This window comes from Acomys russatus, chromosome 5, assembly GCF_903995435.1.
Source record: "Acomys russatus chromosome 5, mAcoRus1.1, whole genome shotgun sequence".
NCBI classification, from domain to species: Eukaryota; Metazoa; Chordata; class Mammalia; order Rodentia; family Muridae; genus Acomys; species Acomys russatus.
The window spans coordinates 23,248,706-23,268,777 of NC_067141.1; the positions used below are offsets into that span (position 1 = coordinate 23,248,706).

Consider the following 20,072-nt stretch of genomic DNA (forward strand, 5'->3'; position numbering starts at 1 on the left):
GAATGACCTGGAAAAGGCTGGCTCTTGGAAACTGGCCCTCTGTAGTTCTCAGTGAGTCCCTGCTGACAAAAGAGCCCAGCTGTCCTCCAGTTTTGGGAGAGGGTGCCAAGAAGTTCATAAGAATGTCATCTATGGTGACAGTAGCCCTTCCTCACTTGGGAAGGGAGCACCACCACTCTGAATCTTTCCTCACTTCCTTATAGCCCCGGTTTTCAGGGAACCAGGCAGAGGATGGAGGAGAGACTCTTGGAAGGGACAGGAAGGATAGCATGAGCATAGTATTTTGAAGGTGCCCCTGAGGGTGTTCCACCCATAAGATTGGCTAGAGTCACTGCATACACTACTGACCTTCCCAAAGGCTTCTCCAGAACTGCAGCCAGGGACTCTATCTGTGAGGCATGGGATTAGCCAGGCTATGCTGAAATCCATTCCAGAACTTCCGGCCCATCCAAGTTCCTGCATAGGAGATCAATATACACAAAACATGCGAACTTTGAAGACTCTTTCCTGTCAAGACACCTCCACTGGGGAACCCTTCAGAAAAGTCCAAGACACCCCAGTAAAGGAGGAAGGGCTTTTGTTTTGTTTTGTTTTGTTTTGTTTTTTGCGGGGACGGGGTGGGGGTAATCTTGTGGTCAGTCTTAGTAGTAACCCAGCAGCAGCCTGCCCCGGGGGTTGGGAACCTTCAGGAAGCTTGGGGATTCATCCTGCGCACGCACAGTGTACCGATGCTCCAAGAACCAGCTGCACAGAGTTCATGAACGGGTTACTCTGGGACTGAGAAGGCAGCACCCAAGCACCCCTTGTCCCAGCACCCCGCAGGCGGGAGGCGGGGCCTGGGGCGGAGCGTCTTTGGGGCGGGGCCTCTGAGGGGCGGGACCTAGCGGTCTATAAAGAGTGCGGTGCTCGGCGCGCGCCCGGTCCAAGCGAGCGCGCCCTGGCTTCAAAGCAGTAGCGACTCTCGCGCCTCCTGCCTAGGCCTCCAACCTTTCTCTACCCGGCGTCTCTCTCTCCGCACCCCAAGTTCTCTGGTCCGCCAGCGCCCTTGGCCATCTTCCAGTCCCGGACCCCGGTCCTGCATCCCCAGACCGCTCGCTCTAAGACCAGCTCAAGCTCCGCAGGCCGCGCGCCGCCATGGGGGTGGAGGGCTGCACCAAATGCATCAAATACCTGCTCTTCGTCTTCAATTTCGTCTTCTGGGTGAGCAGCCACTGGGAACGGGGCTCACCTCACTGCAGCCAGGCTGGGCAGTGCGCTAGGCCCAGCTAAGAAAGCGCAGCGCAGCCGCGAAGTTGCGGCGCCACCTGTGGGCTCCGTGCGCCGGTCAGGGGCCTGGCGCCCCTCGCCAGCGGGATTGGGGCGAAGAGTTAAGCTTCCGGGGCTCCGCTCGAGGGGCTTCTAGGGCCAGGAAATCAGGAGATAGCTAGTCTGTCTCCTCTGAGTGCTGGAGACCGGTGCAAGGGTCTGCGGGCTAGAGCCACGTAATCCAGAGCCCTCAGCTGTGAAGGGGGTACATGTATCCTTCTGAACGCTGTTTTGGGGACCATCCTGCTTCGCGAGCACTGAGGGGGCTCGAGAAGGGCGGGATCTTGGCGCCCCGCCCCCATGAGCTCATCGTAGCCACCGCCCCTGGATGGGCGGCCTCGAAGTGGTGGGGGCATACTCCGTACTTGCCTTGGAGATGCCCACCCCACTATTACTCCACCCTTGCTTACCCTCCAGCTTGGTATTGCCACCCTGGGAGGCCCGAGCTCCGGGCCTAGAGGGCTAGGTGGCCCGGCCCGCGTGCTGCGCTGCTCACCATGCCCCAGTTCCTGCCCAGCCCCAGCCCTCAGCTGCCCCTCCTCCTTGTCTGTCGTCTCTGGCACAGATTACAGCCGGGTCCTGGCCCTTAAGGTCCTGTGGATGCTTTTGAGAGGAAGAGGGTGTGCACTTCTGAGTTGGCGCAGGCAAGGGTGGTGCAAAGATCTGGGGTCTGTACAAACCAGGGATTTGAGATCTTTATAGATATACAGAGTCTGAAGTGGGCTCTCTCCACTTTGGAAAGAGGCACAGGCCCATTTGGTCATCTTGGAATGGAGACTTGGGTATAGAAGGGTCTCCAAGGGTCCCTGGGTCCCAACTGTCTTCGTTGCTGGCATGTAACCGTTGGTGGTGTGTGCCTGTGTCCAGTTCCCTTAGTGGGTTGGGAATGGGGAGTCTCACAGACAGACCTGCCTGTGGGGCCTTGAGTGGGCAGTGCTGGCCACTCCTCTGGACAGTGCTGCCCAACCCTCTTTTTCCCCAGGAAGAAATGAGCTTTTGCCAAAACAGTGTGTGTGTCTGAAGTTGAAGCTGGGACAGCCAAACTTGTAAGATGGCCCCTTGAGTGAGTGTGTAAGACAGGGGACACCTGTTTTCCATCTTAGATAGCTGAGGATCCCAGGGCAGGGTGGGGTGGGGGTAATAGCATGTTGGGGATAGGCAGATACTGGACTGGACTCAGCTGGAACTATGTTGCACGTCCTGTCGGGGGGACCCTGATTGTCAATCATAGTGACCCTAGGGAAGACACTCGGGAGCAACATGGGTGATGGGGTTAAACTTGCTCTGCTTGGGCATCTGCCCTAGGGTCTTGGCTGGGTAGCTGTGTTGGTCAGTGTTTGCCCACTCTGAGCCATGCAGGGAGTGAAATGCACACCTAGGAAGTGCCCGTCCCTGCCACTGGCCTCAGATGTAGGATATCAGGACCCTGCGGGGTATTTCTTTTTTGGCCCACCCACCTTATCCAACTGGTAACCCCGCCTCCCACCCCTGGCTCCCTGGAGAACTGGGGCTGGGTGAGGCAGATTGTTTCCCAGGCAGCTGGGGTGGAGTCCCAACAGGTCCCTGGGGTGCTCTCTATTGAGGATCTAGGAAACGGTCCTGAAGCCTCTCCCTGCTCTCAGGGGCCTGGTTACTGACTGCAGAACAGTGAAAACTGTATCCTTCCACAATCCCATGGACCTCTCTTTCCCACCCATGTTGGCCCCACAGTGGGCAGGGAAATGGAGCAGAGCCAGGCCACAACGACTGAACACCACCCTGGCAGAAGGGCTCCTTCTGTGTCCCGTGTGACAAGGCTTGTCCTTTGGTTGATTGTTCCCTGATGTAAAGTTGAACCTTTGGGGATCCCCGCCCCACTGCTCTGGTCCTCAGTCTTCGACTTCCTCCCTGTAAAGTGGGAGAGAGTTCTTAGGGTCTCTGTCTCCAGGGATTGTGGACAGACTAGCTAATGCACTCCAGAGTGGAACAAGGGGCTTGGCACAGAGAAGGCTCAGGAAATGGATGCTGGGCACGATGTCCAACAGGGAGTTGGGCCAAGGAAAGCTGAGTAATGATGTAAGACGTGCCCGGGGAGGGGGCTGAGAGGTCCTGTGGGCCCGCGGTGGGTATGGGGGCTGAGGGCTCTAGAAGTGAAGATTTGGTTGGCAGAAAATGTCTTGATGGGCACTTTTTTAAATTTCCAGTTTAAAGATTAAAGGGGCTTTTCTGTGGTAGGGGACATCCCAGGCACCCTAGCCTGCATGTTCTCATGCCCACCAGCCCTCCTTGGGCCAAGTGAGACCCACACTTGACCCAGCTTGTTCAGATACATGAGACAAGACACAAACCTGAAGGATGAGCAGTGAGGAACAGGAACCACGTAAGATGCTCTTAGAAGCAAGGTGGAAACCTGTCTCCAGTAGAGGGACCAGCCTCCTGACTCTTGGTGGGACTAGGGCAGGAGAGCAGGGGCTGGTGTCCCTATTTATCACCCTGCCAGCCTATGTCCTGGGGTGGGTCTGTAGTTTTGTGTGATAATGTCTCCGTCGGAGCAGCTGGGTTAAGGGGAGGAGGCTGCTACCAGTCCTTACTGGAATAGAGCTTGTGTCCCTTGCCCAGAACTGGCTGCTCCTCCAGCCTGAGGCTGCCGGTGGCCCCCTTCCAGTAGCCCAGGCAGCCAGTCCCACCACAAAAGGCTGATTGCAGCCTCTTAACTGGCATTTAATTCTCCAGACTGCATATGACTGTCTGTCACCTAGCAGTCTGCTGCCTTCCTTCCGGCAGAGGGGCTGCAATCCTGTGGGCTCTGGGTAGGCTGAGGACTTCCTGTGCCTAGTTTCACCAGTGGGAAAGCAGACTTCCCTTGTTCCCCAGGCTGTCTGCTCACTTAGCTTTGGGAAAGACAATCACTGGGCTGGGCTGCCTGAGAAGGGGAAGTGTGTGGTTCATCCCTGGGCTGGCTTCAAAGAAGGCTGAGCCCTGGAGGGCACAGAGCTAGAGTCAAGAATGGCAAGTCCCCAGCAGCCCCTGCTCTGGTTCTCACACAGCACCATCTTCTAAGAGCCATCCCCCCATCCTTTCTGGACCCTTCAGGCTTTCTCTCTGTACTCCCCTCCTAGCTCAGTCCTACTTCAAACGGAGCATCTGTCCTGCTCCAGGAGAGCACCAACAACTGCCACTTTGGTCCCACTACCCAGAGTCCCACAAAGGGGAGGAACCTCAGTCATAAAATCTATGATAGGCTTAGAGTCCAGATGTCCCAGGGAGAGAGCAGGCTGTCACCCTTGCACACAGGCCTGGCCTTTGGAAAGGGCTCAGGTGTTGGGGTGGGGTGGGGGGAAAGTTATGGAGAAGTCTGGGTACCTGTGGCATGGGCCCTGATGCCAGGGAACCAGGTAGGGCATGCTGTAAGTGCTGTGGTGTGTCCCTGAGGCCTTAGAGGCACTCATTTTGTTCCTAGGACTCTTGCTAGAGAACCAGGTGTCCTGAGAACTGGCCTTTGGTGCCTTTCAACTGTTCAGTAGAATATACTCCAACCTGGCATGCCAGTGAGAGAGAGGGAGGGAGGGAGACAGAGGAAGAGAGAAAGGGAGGAAGGGAGGGAGAGACTGAGACTTCTGGATCCAGTCTAAGCTACTCTGCCTGACTAGCTGCAGGGTATAGACTATGTCATTCAAAACCATTTTGGGGGCGGCTGTGCCTGTTGGGGGAACTGTTCACAAGTGGTTGGCCAGTGATCAGCTGGTGGTGGGCATCCTGAGCTGGCTGTCAAAATATAACTACCAGGGTTGTTGGGAGTAGGCACTCTGCCTCCCTTGCATGTGGAGTCTGGGGAGGGCTGCAGGGCTGGGAGTGCAGGGAGATGCCTCAGAACCACAATGCCCAGAGTTTTATGGCCTCAAAACACCTTGAATTGCTAACCCAGGCCAACAGCCTGGTAACAAGGCAGTTGGGGCAGAAGATGCTGGGTGATAGGGTCCCCCCAGTACCCCGTGTTCACCTGTGCTGTATCACTCCATGCTTTCTCGGGGTGGCTCTGTGGCACCCTATGATTTGTTTATCTGTGCTTTCACCTGTGGCTAAGCATCAGCATTGGCTCTGTACTGCCGCTAAACAGTAAGGTGCCGATAGTATTTAAAGGTGTGTGAGGCTGGGCGGTGGTGGTGCATGCCTTTGATCCCAGCACTTGGGAGGCAAAGGCAGGTGGATCACTGTGAGTTTGAGGCCAGCCTGGTCTACAAAGCGAGTCTAGGACAGCCAAGGCTATATAAAGAAACCCTGTCTCAAAAAATACCAAAAATTTTAAAAATTAAAGATAAAGGTATCTGGTGTGGCAGGGTGTAGGAATGAGGAAGCCCAGGCCACCTGTCCTCCTGAAACCCGCATCCCTGTGGTCTGGAATGGGACCCAGAGTTGCAAGGGCTTGTGGTGAGTGGCAAGCACATACCGTAGCTGACACCCACTTACTAGTGCTTGTTGGCCTCACAGCTTTTGTCTGTCTGTTCTTTGAGACAGGCTTTCCCTGGCTGTCCTGGAAAACACTCTCTCTCTCTCTCTCTCTCTCCCACCCCCCCCCTCCCTCTCTCTCTCCCTCTCCCTCCCTCCCTCCCTCCCTCCCTCTCTCTCTCTCTCTAGACAAGGCTGTCCTCAAACTCAGTGCCTCTGCCCCCTGAGTCCTGGGATTAAAGGCATGTGCCACCACCAGTGCTGGGCCTTTCACAACTTTTCATGGCTAAAAGTCCCCGTCCCCGGAGCATGGCCTGGCCTTTGCCCCTGAGAACAGTCATCTTCTGTGCCCTGAAAACCATGATAACGACGCACCCAGCTCACCCAAAGTAGCACTCTGCTAGGCTGTTATCAAACCCTCTGCTGGTGATAGGGGGCTGAGGTTTTCAAACAACTAGTTGCCACATGAGGAAGCTGTGGCATGGGGGTAGAACTGCAACCCACTCTGTCACCATGCTCCATAGCCAAAGTGGCTTGTAAGGCTACGCCTGCCCCACAGCTTTGCCTTGGGACATGGTTGGGACAGAGGGCCATCCCTAACCTGGAACAGATGGAGGCCCCTCAGTGCTGCTGGTGACAACATCAGAGCTACGTAGAACTCTTCTACCTGCTTTCAGTCCCCTGCCTCCCTTTGTCCTTAAACGTGAGCTTTCTCTGAAGCAGACCGTTTGAAGGGGCCTGGCTTCCCTGCAGCCTCCGCTGTCCTCATCTCTGGCAGAACACTGTGGCCATCTGGCTCCGCACAGTCTCCCTTCAGGATCTCAAGAGACCCTGGCTTTCCTAGAGGAGGGCAGGTGTGGGGCAAGTGGGGAAGGTACCTTCCAGCTTTTTTTTTTTTTTTTTGCCTGAGAAGGAGCCATGTAGGCTGGCCCTGAAAGGGGCCCATCTGGGGTGGCCCAGCCCAATCTCTTGTACCTCAAGACTGTGTCCTCCCATGGCCATGTCTTGGCTCTTTACACCACTACCCCCCAGCCTGTCAATTGGGCCCCAGAGGTAGGCTTTTACTTTGCTGCCTATTTTTAGATGCTAGGACAGTAGCTTCCTGAGGAGAGGGGCCTTGTGAAAGGAACCATGCTTCCTGGCCAAGGCAAGGATTCCTGCCCCTCTCTCCAGCTTCCTTCCTGAGCTTCCTTCAGTGGACTGCAGGTCTTTACCTCATAGGAAGGCCTGAGTGGGATCCAGTGTCTCCCAGAGAGGACACGTCCCCATCCTCCATTCCCAGGCCAGGCCCTGAGGCCTTGTGGTGCCTGAGCATATAAGGTCAACCTGCAGGGACCCAGCTTGGAAGGGCCTAAGTCATCATCTCTCTCCATCAGCCTGTTCACCTCACCCATGCCCCAGCTCCTAAAAACAGCCAGTCTGGGCCTCTTTACTCTGACTTATCCCAGCTGCCCAGAGAAGTCTTCTTTCGCCCACTGCCTTTGGTCTTCACGATCTCTGCCGTCAAAGGAGAGGTTCTTGGACCCTCAGCACCTCCCCATTGCTTAGATGGGCAGGCACCTTCTGAGCACCATGTACCCAGGAGGCCTTGAGTAAGCCCCAACCCTGTCTGCTTCTGCCTCTGGTTCTTCTCCTGAGACACAAAGAATCCCCTAAAGGAACAAGCTGATGTCATAGTCAGCCTTCTGGAGCACTTTGGGTATCTGGGGGTGATCCTACAGACCTACCAAGCTGGTGACAGGAGCCCTGTCCCCTCCTGGAGGGATATGTATGGGTAGCAATAGGAAACCTCCAGAGAAGCCCCCATCTGAGATCTGGCTAAGGGCAGGCAGTGGGCAGCTAGCACAGAGTAGAATGCTGCCCCAGGCCTGTTCTCTTTCAGTCACTTCTGGAAAACCACAAGACCAGCCGGGCAGGGACCCAGCATGCTTGGCAGGCAGCTCCTCATCTCGTTAAAGTTTGAGTCTGTTATGTATTAGAGTCCTCAAGAAGGAGGAAGCAACATAATCCTGCGCAGAGTCATGAATGCATCCTTTTGTGCTATGAGAGGAGCTCCAGGAACCTGGACATGCCACCTGGGTGCTTCCCACCCCGCCTCTAAGCAGAAGGTGTCTTAGGCTTCAGGAGCAGGTGCTAGTGCCACCTGGAGAAGAGGCGCTTTGGGCAGAGGTGTCTTAGGCCCCCCAGTAGACGCCTGCAGAAATTCCAGATTCTGCTGTTGGTTTGATTCATAGTCGATCACCTCCTCTGCTCTGTCCAGAGCTAAATACAGTGACGTCATATGTAGCAGCCTGTGCTCATTACTTCTCCAATTTACAAATGAAGATGAGGATGGAGGAGACTGAGATGGGCCTGTGGTACCCCAGCTCAGATACGACACAGCTAGAGGCTCAAGCCATCCTTTGCCTTACCTGGGCCTCCATCCAGCGGCAACACTCCATGTTTCCATGGACACTGGACTGGTTCTTTTGTTTTGTTTTGATGGATGTGAGTGTTGCTCCGTTTTTGCAGATCATTCTGAACCTGTGGTTCTGTAGACAAGATGTGTGCTTGATTGCTGCTAATCACCTGGACAGACACACACACACACACCCGCCACACACACACATACCTTTCCTGGGCCTGGTTTAGCAGAGCCCCCTGATCCAGGGACTGGAGGGAGGGCGGAGTTAAATAGCTTTCTCCAGCTGTGCTCCATATATAACCTAGACAACATTTAGACCCCATGAAACTGTTAGCACCATCGAGAGAGCATCCTGGGGCCCTTTGTGGTCCCTTTTATCCCTTCTCACCCCAGAACTTCTGCTGGGTTATCATCACTGCGCTATCTTGAACGAGCTTTGAATTCTGCTTCCATATGAAGAGAGTCAGAAGGCACTTCGTCCTCCGTGTTCTCCTTTCTCTCTGCATAATTGGACTGCCCTCCATGCTATCTCATGGATGTGTGTGTTTTCTCCTGGAGCTCCTGCAATACGACGGACCCAGGGCCTGTCTATTCACCGGCCAAAGGACATACAGACTGCTGTAGCTTGGGGTGTTAACAGGGAACGCACATGGGTGTAAAGCTTGAGGTGTGGGGCTGGCTGTGGTGAGTGGGAGACACCAGCTAACTTTCTCAGAAGTGGCAAACTGCTTGTCTGTGCCACAGCGCTCCACACCCCACCCGGTGGCAATTTGGGATTCGTGTGTAGATTTGTAATCTCCCTATGACTCCATGATGCCTTGTGATGTCAGGAGGGTAGCCCTCGCCTGTACTTGTCTGCCCTTTCTCTGTGTACGTATTAGCTCCTGAAACGTGGGTAGTTTCACTTTCTTGGTGTAGTCTTGGAAGTTCCTTGGATTTTGAAGCCAAGTGTCCTTTCTAGGCTCTTACTCCTTGAAGACCCTTGTCTTACCTTCCTGGGCTCCTTAATTTACCCAGCCTTCCCTCTTCCTTTCCCTAAAGCAGGCAGTCAAAGGGTCACTTTGCTGGAGGCAGCCAGCCCAGTGCCTGGCATTCCTTCTCACTCAGCTCTGATTGCCTCTGGGACAATGGGGTGAGTGGCCAAATCCCCCATTCCCTGCTGCTCTCCTCTCCCACCCCACTCCTCCCCACCCTACCCCAGTTTGGCCACAGGTCCTCAGCATTTTTTTGGTTCAGGCTTGTCAGTTAAGGACTAAAGCCCAGAGACTTTTTCTGGAGTTAACTTCCTGACCCCACCTCCTTCGTAAAACCTGGCTGTAAGTGGTGGCTTGGCCAGACACCCACATTAGCAGGCCGGCCATCAAGCCTCGCCCACTTCTGACTCTAGCTTACAGAGAATATTCTCTACCCGCAGAGAAGCTTGAGTCAGCCATGATTGCATGGTTGCAGCTGTTTCACAGGTCAGCACACAGACTGAGGAAGGCAGGGTGACCCACCACCTGTCCCCTCAGCTTCAGTGACTATCAGGGTTTGTCACCATAGGGTCATTTTTACCGCAGAGGGAAGCATAGGGAGTAGGCATATCACCTACTTCTCCTACCCTGACATCTCAAGAGTGGCCGCTGGACCGATTCTTAAACAAAATACATGACATTTCAAAGCTGCAGAGAAAGCCAGGTTGCCAGGGCAACTCAGGCCAGTCACCTCCTCCCCTCAAACCAGTTCAGGAGGAGTCGGGCACAGTGCTGCCTGTTGAAGCCTATGCCATGCCCTGCCCTCCTGCCTCTGCTGCCCAAGCTGAAGGCTACCCTCTTAAGGGTGTGTAGGCACAGAGCTGTCATTGTAAGGTTCTGGAAGTTGTAGGGATTGCACATGAGGGTGCCCTCGAGGTCCCTGCCTTTACCGCATTTGTGGACTGGGCAGCAGGTATGCAGTGTGGCTTTGACTGCTGTTCTGCACACCCGGTTTTCTCAGGCCGTGGATAGGAGACGGTGCTCTGGAGAGTGTGCCCCCCACCCCCACTCCCTCTCTGAGGGTTAGGCAAAGGACAAGATTGTAGGGTAGAGGAGGTAGGTGGGTCCTATGGGTCCTCTTTCCTGAACCCGTGTGGGGGTTCCCCAGAGTTTTCTCGAGCTTGTGTCCTGGCCTGGATCCCCAGGGTGGGAAATGGGCCACCTGGTGCTTTTTATCAGGCCTAGGTTTCAGTTTCCATTTACTGTCCCTGCTGAGGAGAGCCACTGAGCCCTGCAAGAAGGAGGCCTAGGAGGAGAAGAGACTGCCTCTCCCTTGTTCTGTCCTGAGGACCACCTCCTTCTATCTAGTTCCTTCTATTATAGGGCTTCACACAAAACCAGGCCCCAAGGGGCCTGGCGACATTACATTGTCACCCCTACTCCTCCTGGCAGGGAAGACTTCATGTCTCCACCCCAGGGTTTCCAGTACCCTGCCTATAGCAGTCCCTAAACAATCTCAGGAACATTGGTACAGGATACTAGAAGAGAGCCCACCAGCACCCTGAATGGCTCACTGGGGCCACTTCTCAGATGAAGATGTTGCATGTTTGATCAGTTGGTAACTTGACATCAGTAGGAACAAAAAATTTATTTTAGGGACAAGGTTTAGTATAGCCCAAGCTAGTCTCAAACTCAGCATGACCTTGAATTCCTCATCCTCCTGACTCCACCTCTCTTTTGCTGGGCTGATAGGCATGCGCCACCAAACCCAGTGTATGTGGGCTCTCTACATGCTAAGTAAAGCACTCGTAACAACTGAGCCATCTTTTCATCCCAAGCCTTCTTGTATATCTCACTTAATATTGAGGGTACACTTGAACTCTGTTCTGGGGCCACAACTCAGAGGAGCCGGTGGGACCCAGGGGCCTCCAGTGGCCTGTGGCTCAGACCGTTGCCAGACCCATGGTCCTGGTTGAGGTCTGGCTTCCTAACTAGAAATGATGGTTCTACATGATAAACACAGTAAGGTTCCATCGCACTACAATGCTCTTGCCTCTGTATAACATTGTTCCTGTTTTTTTTTTTTTTCTCCAGCTGGCCGGAGGCGTTATCCTAGGTGTGGCCCTGTGGTTACGCCATGACCCACAGACCACCAGCCTGCTTTATCTGGAACTGGGAGACAGACCAGCACCCAGCACTTTCTATGTGGGTGAGTAATAAGGAGGCAGGATCTAGTTACAAGCCCAGGACAGTCAGGGAGGGCTTCCAGGAAGAGGGGGGGGGGGGCTAAGTCTGGTGGGTGGGGCATTAGAATTGGCAGTGACCTAGGCCTACTATGTGCTATGTAGGGAGGTTGCCTGCAAGAGGGGTTCTTGAGAGTTGGGTTGGGTGTGGTGCTACTGGGGACCCCACAGATCTGAGACTAGCCTATGCAGAAGAGAAACAGCTGGGTGGGGCAGGAGCCTTGTGGGACCTTGCTTATTTTAACATGGGCATTTCTGCTAAACCTCCCTGGGCAGGGTGGGGCTGGATGCCTGGGCTAGGAACAGCTGAGGCCCCAGGAGTCCTGAGTTGGGGAGGACTGGATACTAGGTTGACAGTGGATGACTCAGACACCCCTCCCCACCCCCACCCTTCATCCCCCAGCGCACAGGCCAGACTGCTACACCTGCCTTATTAGGCTGTCTGTAGGGGGACTGAGCTCCCTCTCTCCCAAGCAGGAAAAGCAGGAAGATGGCTGCTATGCTGTGCTATGCTGCACTGCACTGCATTGCACTGCGCTGAGGGAGGCAACTCTCCTCCTGGTGCCCTGGGAACTCAAGCAGTATTGGGAGATGGTTTTATCCTTTCAAAGCTTCTCACTCTCATCAAGGGTCTGAGGTGGTTCCTCCTTCTTGTGTGGAGCCTAGAAGGGGCTTGGGAGACATGGTAGATGGTGAGTGGCGACCAGGAAGTCAGAAACAGTCCATATTCTCCCTTTCTGTCCCAGTGCCCCAGGGCAGACAATGTCTTTGGTCACTCCATGGTTGGCTGGTTTTCCTTCCTCCCTCCCCACAAGCCTTCCCATGGGTAGAATGGACAGTGGTGGGGTCCAGGCAATGTGGGCAGGGGCAGAACCTGGTCTCCTTTGAGGAAAGCCGTTCAGGATGGCAGTTTTCAGGTCTGTTTGTCAGTGAGGAGGGCCCCACACTAGGCATCCCTCCTTGGATCTGGTACCTTCAGAGGGGGAGAGGATGGATTACCCAGCAGCTCATCTGGAGACTGTGGCTTTTTGTGGAGCAGCGGGCATGGGTGTCTTCACAAGGCTTATCTGGGTATCAGAGACAGACAGGAGGAGTGCTGGCCATGAAGGACTCCTTCCTGCCCCTGGGCCTTCCGCAAGGGGAAACCTGTGCTCCCACTCCGCCTTGGTATGGCAGAAGAGGCAGGGTGCCCTGCAGAGCCAGGATAGGGTGACCTAGCAAGCAGGACTCTGCCCTCATGTGCTCACCTTAGTCTACCCCAGGCTCTAGCTCCAAAGCTGCTCAGCCACCTGCCTTTCTGTGCTTATGGACTCCTGTGCCCTGGGGAAATAGTCTCAGGCCCTGGACAATGTGGCAGGTTGGGCACTGGACAGCAAAGCCCATGGCCTATGGGTAGGAGCTGTCTGCCATGTCCCTGCCCAGTCTGAATCAGCTTTCTGCAGTGCCCTGCTGCCCCTGGACTGAGCTCAACTAGGAGCAGATGTGACTCTGACAAAGGCAGTTTGTCTCGTGCTTAGGAGAGTTGGTTCAGGGGCTTGCTTAACACCCCACACAGTACCCCAGGGGCTTCAGATGGGGCATGTGCTAGGCCTGGGAGAGGGTACCTTGGCCTAGAAAGTTCTGGGACAGTGCCTGTGTGTCAAGTGCCCTATTTGCATCCTGAATCTGCTGAGCCTGATTCAGTGACATCTTGAGGTCGGATTTTCAGGGCCTGAGGACAGCCTGGTTAAGGGTGCTCTGCCTGTTGGGAGGCAAAGGGGAAGCCAGTTTCCAGGCAGCCCTTGTGGGAGGCTTCCCCTGGACCAGATGTGTTTAGTGAAGCCAAAAGATCCGGCCTATTTCTAAGTCTGGCAGTAGGTCCTGGCCACGGCGCCTTCTCCTCTGGGCTGGCTAGGCAGGGGACAATGGGCTTGGCTTTGTGTGAGGAAGCTTGGACTGCTCTGCAATGTTGCCATGGAGACTGGGGGAAGGGCTGTGTCTCCTGAGGGACCAAGGGATGGAGGGCTCATCAGAGACACTGGTCTTTCTCAGGGACTGAGGGATGCTATGGGCACTGAGACAGGGACATGGCCCAGCTGGTACCTCATGGGCCACAGTGCTCCCCTTGTAAATTCACAGTCTAGCCAGTGGCAAGCGTTGTGTGTTCTTGTCAAGCAGCCTTATCATTCTGTGAGCCATCCAGCCACTCCATCCATAGGTTCTTGTCCTCAGAGTCAGGTGAGCAGAGCAGTTATACCCCAGTGTCCCCGAGATGAGGTGCCTGGAGTTAGTGACTGGCATAGCTTACCCTTGCCTTCACACTCACCCAGCACTGGGAGTCCTGGACCTCTGCCCCTTATACCCACCTATTTCATGCACTGAGATGGGTAGTCCACCTCAGCCCTCTACAGCGAGTGCTAAGGGTTCCTGTTCTCAGGTGCAGGTGGTGGGTGGCTGGCCACAGAGGGCAGTGCATACCTGTGAAGTACACCCATGTTCTCTGGGCACTGGATGGCTGTTTTGTCCTCTGATGGCACTGGTTAGCTCCTCCAGCAGGACACTGAGGCACAAGCAGCTCACGTTGCCAAACTCTGCCTGTTGTGGGTGTGAGAGTCAGGCGTTCCTGTCTCAGGCAGTGTTGCATGCAGCCTGCTCACTCAGGTCTCTCTCTCCTCAGGCATCTACATTCTCATTGCTGTGGGAGCTGTGATGATGTTTGTTGGCTTCCTGGGGTGCTATGGGGCCATCCAGGAGTCCCAGTGCCTGCTGGGGACGGTAAGTAGGAAAGGCTGTAGGGCTGGGGAGCAGGGTTTCTGGCAACTTCTGTGTTCTGGTTTTTCGGTTTGCTTGATTACCATTGAGTCTGACAGTGAAGATACATGTTGGAAAAGGGAGACAAACATAAACTCCAGAGGAGTATCTCACCCCTAAAGGCAGCCCTAGTGTTCCTGGCCACACTAGCTACGGGTGAAGTTGAGTTCCAGATATACCTTCTAGAGCCTGGCCAGCCTGGGAGTGAGGCCCTGCTAGTATCGTAAGCTGGGGAAACCACAGCACACTGCGTTATTTTAACCTTCCCATGGGTGTAGCATAAAGGGGAGAAGGAAACTTAGGTCCAGGTTGGGGGGCATATTGTTGCATGTGCCTCCCTGAAGGCTGTGGACACTTGGGTTTGTCAGCTGCATCTCCTACACCAGCAGAGTAGGGAGCAGGGTGGTAAGGTCATGAGAGAGAAGTTGGGCATCTCACTGCAGGGCTAAGCTGCCTCTCATGGTTCATTCTTAATCAGGGCATGGTTGGTGGCTATGGCAAACCCCCTTGGCACAATGTTGTTGGTTATGTGGGGGCCTCTAGAGGCCCAGGCCTGGGCTTGCTGGTCGAGCCTCTGACCTATTCTTTTCCCTAGTTCTTCACCTGCCTTGTGATCCTGTTTGCCTGTGAGGTGGCTGCTGGCATCTGGGGCTTCGTAAACAAAGATCAGGTGAGCCTAGGTTCACTGGGGAGGGAGATGTGCCCTCTGCCCGGGGCAGCAAGTGTGGATTGCTCTGAACCTGTGGGTTGTAGGGTGCTTTTTGAATTCCTGGGGCCTGCTGGTAGGAGGGTCTTGGGAGCTCAGTGGACAAGGTGGCCTCAGGCTGAGCACATGAGAGGGCGTTGAGTGCTCTTGGTGGTGGTCCCTGTGCGACATGTGGCCACGATTCCCTCCCAGATCGCCAAGGATGTGAAGCAGTTCTATGACCAGGCCCTTCAGCAGGCTGTGGTGGATGACGACGCCAACAACGCCAAGGCTGTGGTGAAGACCTTCCACGAGACGGTACAGCTAGTCTGTAGCAGGAGGGCGGGTTGTGGGCTTCCTGGTGTGTGTGATCTTTGGGAATGAGTCCTATCTCTTCCCAGACCTCAGCAACAAGAAAGGACCTGGCTAAGGGTCTCCTCTGTGATTTGGGGGGGGGGGTCCCCAGGGAGGAACCTAATGGGTCTCATCTTCTTGGGGTTTTGGAGGAATTAGGACTCTTGTGCAGTGTGACTAACAGGGCAGAAGGCCAGCTCCAAGTTGTATTTTAGAGTGACTGTGTGCTGTGTGCCTGACCTTTCCCTTGTCTCCTGGAGCTCCAAAGCTGATACGGTGCTCTTGGTCTCTCCAGCTCAACTGCTGTGGCTCCAACACGCTGACTGCACTGACCACCTCTGTGCTGAAGAACAGCCTGTGTCCCTCAGGCAGCACCGTACTCACCTCCCTCCTGAAGGTTGCACGGAGTGGGGGTGGGCATTCTGTCCTGGGTGGTAGATAGGGTGAATGTGGCCCACCAGGAAAATCAGTACTTCAAGCAGGACCTCACAAAGTCTCGTAGCTCAGCTCAGGTGGTGGGCTATAGGGTCCAGCCAGCCTGGGTTAACCCCTGCAACATCCTGGGAAACTGATCTCTTAAGTGGTCCCTCACACACACTGGTGACCCTAGGGTACTATTGAGGTCAAAAAAACACTACTCTGGGCAGGTGGATCATTGTGAGTTCGAGGCCAGTCTGGTCTACAAAGCGAGTCCATGAGAGCCAAGGCTACACAGAGAGACCCTGTCTTGGAAAAAACAAAAAACCACTACCCTGCGATAGAGGCCATAGGCAGGGGGTCCATGTGTTTTAAATTCATTTTTGGATGGAAGATAAGCTGTGGGGCATAGGTCCCACCATTGAGTAGAGTGGTGCCCGAGACTTAACCACTGACTTATACCACTCTCTGGCTATCCCTGCAGGATGACTGCCATCAGAAAATTGATGAGCTCTTTTCTGGGAAGCTGTACCTCATTGGTATTGCAGCCATTGTGGTAGCTGTCATCATGGTGAGTACAGGGCCTCCGGTGGGTAGGTGCCACCCTTCCCAGGGTCTAGGTGCTGACCATGCCCCTCCCTTCCCGCAGATCTTCGAGATGATTCTGAGCATGGTGCTGTGCTGTGGCATCCGGAACAGCTCCGTGTACTGAGGCCCTTTACTTTGCACCAGAGGGGTGCTGCAGCGCCCCACCCCTGGAGTGACTAGAGGCCACCTTGGGGGTCCATGGCCTGTGTACATAATATTTCTGTATTACTCTGCTACATTTAGCCTTTTTACTTTTGAGTTTTGTTCTGAACTTTTCCTGTTACCTTTTGGGGGCTGACACCACACATAGGTGGCATCTGTGAGGATGTAGGGGTGGAGCTGGCCTGGCTTGCAGGGTCCTGTACTTCTGGGACCCCTGGGGAGCGCTGCCTGCTGAGCCACACCTCCACAGCTACTTGCCCAGAGGCTATGTAGCTGAGCTAGAGGGCCACGTCCACCCACTCTGCCCACTGTGGGTCACATTGCTCACATATTTTTAACCTTTTTTGTCCCTTTCCTGCCCCCATTTCAAGAGCTGGGTTTGTAAGCACTCTTATGCCTTCAATGCACCTATTCTTTCTAACGTGACACCTTCAACTGTAATTACATCTTGAAACAGTCATTTAATAAAGGAGGAGAAAATCAGGCATGCTAATGGGACTGCCAGATCTCTTCCTGTGCCAGTGGTGTGGAGAGACCTGGCTCAACTCTGAACTTGGACCTGCAAAGGGAGGTTGTGAAATACAGTGGGTGGGTAGGGCTGAGACCCTGGGCACACCCCCTTGTGAGTGCTCCATTTGTATCGCCTTGTACCCAGAGCCCAATGCTGACCTAACACCAGCCTTGACCTCATTTCCACTCATGTTGGACGTGCCAGGTCAGGCTGAGCCTGGTAGGAGGGGCCACATAGCAGGAGGATTTTGCCCACAATGCTGGGGACAGAGTGAGGGACAACACGATAAAGCTTAGACCACTGCCCCATCCCAAGTATCTAGTTGCTTGGAAATGTCCACTGAGCTGGGGCACTCTAGACTGTGTCTCATGAAAGTAACAAGCAGGCAGCCCACTCATCTGTCCTGTGAACTGAGGCTATGCAACCTTTCTGGTCACTGGCAACCATCACTACTGCCTTTTTTCCCCTTTGACTCCCCTGCCCCAGGCTGATGGCATATTTAATTGGCCTCTAGAGAAATCCTGGCTAATATTCAGGTTTCAGGTCCCAGGTTCCAGGTCCTAGCTGGGTCTTGCCCGCCCCCTCCCCCACCTCCAACCCCCTGCAGCCTGTTCTGTGTTTGGATTGGCTACTGGTCTGAGGAACTTTCTGTTCTATGGTGTGAGGCCCACGGGCACCGAGCCAAGGCTGTTAGGAGGCCTGCAGCACGGCTTCGAGAACTTAGGAAGGAGGGGAGCACGCAGCAGTCCAGTGGAGCCTCAGACTCTGGTCCCCAGGGACCCAAGGTGTGTGGCCTTGAATAGTAGGGTCGGCGTCCAACATGTATCCGTTCCTGCGTCAGGAAGCGCCTAGAGGCAGAGCCCAAGGGAGCGGGCTCGAATCTCTACAGCTCCAAACAACCCATCCGACATTCCAGAGACGATTAAGTCTCTTGATGCCAAACGCCGACGACAAGGACCTTAGTCCCGCCCCGCTTCCAGGAAGCCAACAGAGCACAAAAACCGATTCACTTCCGGTCAGGGCCGGAAATGCTTAGGAAAGTCGTTGGCGCTCGCTGTGCGTAGTGACGCACTTCCTCCCTCTGACGGACCCGGCCCAGGCGGCTTCCGACTGGCGGCGCTGGAGGCCTCAACCATTTGCGATTGGCAGTTAGCACTGGAGTATTGTGGGATCGTGGCCTTTGGCTCCGCCTTTTCCTCTTTCGTAAATTCCGGGCTGATTTTCTTGTCGCCTCCCTACCCCCACTTCCGTTCTTCGGGATTGCGCATATCTAAAGATTACTAGTACCGACAGGCTTTAAGCAGAGGGACTCATTGCCTTCTGGGAGTTGTAGTTCCTTGGGCGCTAAAGCCACAAAATTCGGACAGCCGGAAACTCGGTTTCCCAGGAAGCCGAGCGAGAGTGGGCGCCATCCGCGGCCCTACTCCGGTAGAACCGACGGGACGCTATGGGAAAGCCGGCAGGGTATTGAATCGTGCACGGACGACTGACCCTGGAACGGTGAGCACTGGCTTCCTTAGGGCCGCGGCCAGGCCAGTTCCGTGTCTGGCCCTGCCAGCCCTCGCTCTGAACCCAAGTGGTGCCTGCCGTGGTGATGTGTACCCGGATAGGCTCGGTGATGGGGCGGGCGGCTGATGGATACCTCCTTCCAGCATCTCCCAGCGCTCAGCCTTTGTGTATCCGCACTGTTCTGACCTCATGGTTGACTCTCTCCTTAACCTCACCTAATCTGCAGCTCGTCATCTGTGTGAACAAGGATGTTTAACTACCAGCTTCGCGAGGCCTTCGCCCACCTGCGTGACCCAGCCAGCACCCGGCTGTGACTAGAGGCACCTGGCACACAGTGGAGGTGAAAGAGAGGAGTTTGGGAGGACGGAAGAGTGGTGCGGCCTTAAGTACACCCCTCACGGCGGAACCCGGGCTGCTTCGCTGCAGGTCGGGCGGGCCCCGGGTCTGCATGGCAGAGGCAGAAGCTGGCTTGGAGGTCGAGGAACCCACCGAGGATGACACCCTACCTTCTGACACCGTTTCCCTCAGCGACTCGGACTCGGACCTCAGCTTACCTAGTGGTACGGAGGTGCAAGTGTTGTCCCCGGAGAGGCTTTCTGGGGAAGGCCAGGAGGATTCCGGCCCTGATGACCCTCCCTCGCCCCCCACGGGCGTCCCCACCACCTCAGTGCAGCCGTTCCACCTCCGAGGCATGAGCTCTACCTTCTCCCAGCGCAGCCACAGCATCTTTGACTGTCTAGAGAGTGCAGCCCGACAGGCACCGCTCTCTGCACCCCAAACCAGTGTGAGTGACAATGGCAGCTTCAAGCGGCCAATGGCTCCCCCAAGTCAGACTCCACCAGGGAGCCTGAGCAGAGTGCATGGGAGCACTCGCCCAACCAGGATACTCCCTGTCCCTGATTATGTGTCACACCCCGAGCGTTGGACCAAGTACAGTCTAGAAGATGTGGCTGAAGCCAGTGAGCAGAGCAATCGTGATGCTGCCCTGGCCTTTCTGAGCTCTCGCAACCAGGCATCACCCACAGACTATGCCCCCTCCTTCAACCAGGACCCCTCTAGCTGTGGGGAAGGGAGAGTAGTCTTCACTAAACCAGTGCGAGGCAGTGAAGCTAGGGCCGAGAGGAAGAGGGTCCTAAAGAAGGGGTGTGTGTCAGGCGCTGGGGGTGAGGCTTCTGTGGAGCTAACCCATCTCGCTGGGCCTGAGGCTGAGGAATGGGGTGGCCTTCAGGGACTGCCAGAGGTGGTTATACCCTCAGAAGCTGCCCATCCTGGGTCCTCATCAGACCCCTCAGGGATGGAGGCTGTTGGTTTCCATGGTAGCAAGAAGCGGAGCAGAGACCACTTCCGGAACAGGGACAGTAACCCGGAGGGGCCAGAGTTCGAGAGAGGACCCTCAGTTTGACTGCAGTTCCATCACTCCACCTCCTCACCTGTCCAGCCCAGGTGGGATGCTGAGGGCTATCTGTAGGAGCGGATGTGTGCCCGAGCTCTGGCTGGGACTGGGAATTGTGGGTCAGGGGACCTTGGAGGTCTTTGTGCCCCATTGTCTTGGGGTGAATAATAAAGGTTTGGAGTATTGAATTTTGTGGCTTTTTCTGGGCCCCACTCAAGAGTTCTGTCCAAACAGTCCTGGGCAACTAACTACAGGACTGCATCTACACCAGCCTCGCCTTGCCCTCCGTGTCCAGTGGGGACTATTGTTTACATTTGTCATTGGTGAAGCTAC

General features: G+C 55.1%; 2 protein-coding genes across 2 annotated transcripts; both read left to right on the forward strand.

Annotated features, from left to right (window-relative positions):
* Positions 1-903: 903 nt before the first annotated feature.
* On the forward strand, positions 904-16,819 carry Cd81 (CD81 molecule). Its single transcript, XM_051145709.1, has 8 exons — positions 904-1,200; positions 11,182-11,296; positions 13,987-14,084; positions 14,716-14,790; positions 15,019-15,123; positions 15,455-15,556; positions 16,061-16,147; positions 16,226-16,819. The coding sequence occupies exons 1-8, from the start codon at positions 1,135-1,137 to the stop codon at positions 16,286-16,288; spliced, it is 711 nt and encodes a 236-aa protein (XP_051001666.1). The 5' UTR covers positions 904-1,134; the 3' UTR covers positions 16,289-16,819.
* A 1,635-nt stretch (positions 16,820-18,454) lies between these two features.
* Positions 18,455-19,794, forward strand: Tssc4 (tumor suppressing subtransferable candidate 4). The gene has a single exon (XM_051145710.1). The coding sequence runs from the start codon at positions 18,795-18,797 to the stop codon at positions 19,746-19,748; it is 954 nt and encodes a 317-aa protein (XP_051001667.1). The 5' UTR covers positions 18,455-18,794; the 3' UTR covers positions 19,749-19,794.
* The last annotated feature ends 278 nt before the right edge of the window (positions 19,795-20,072 follow it).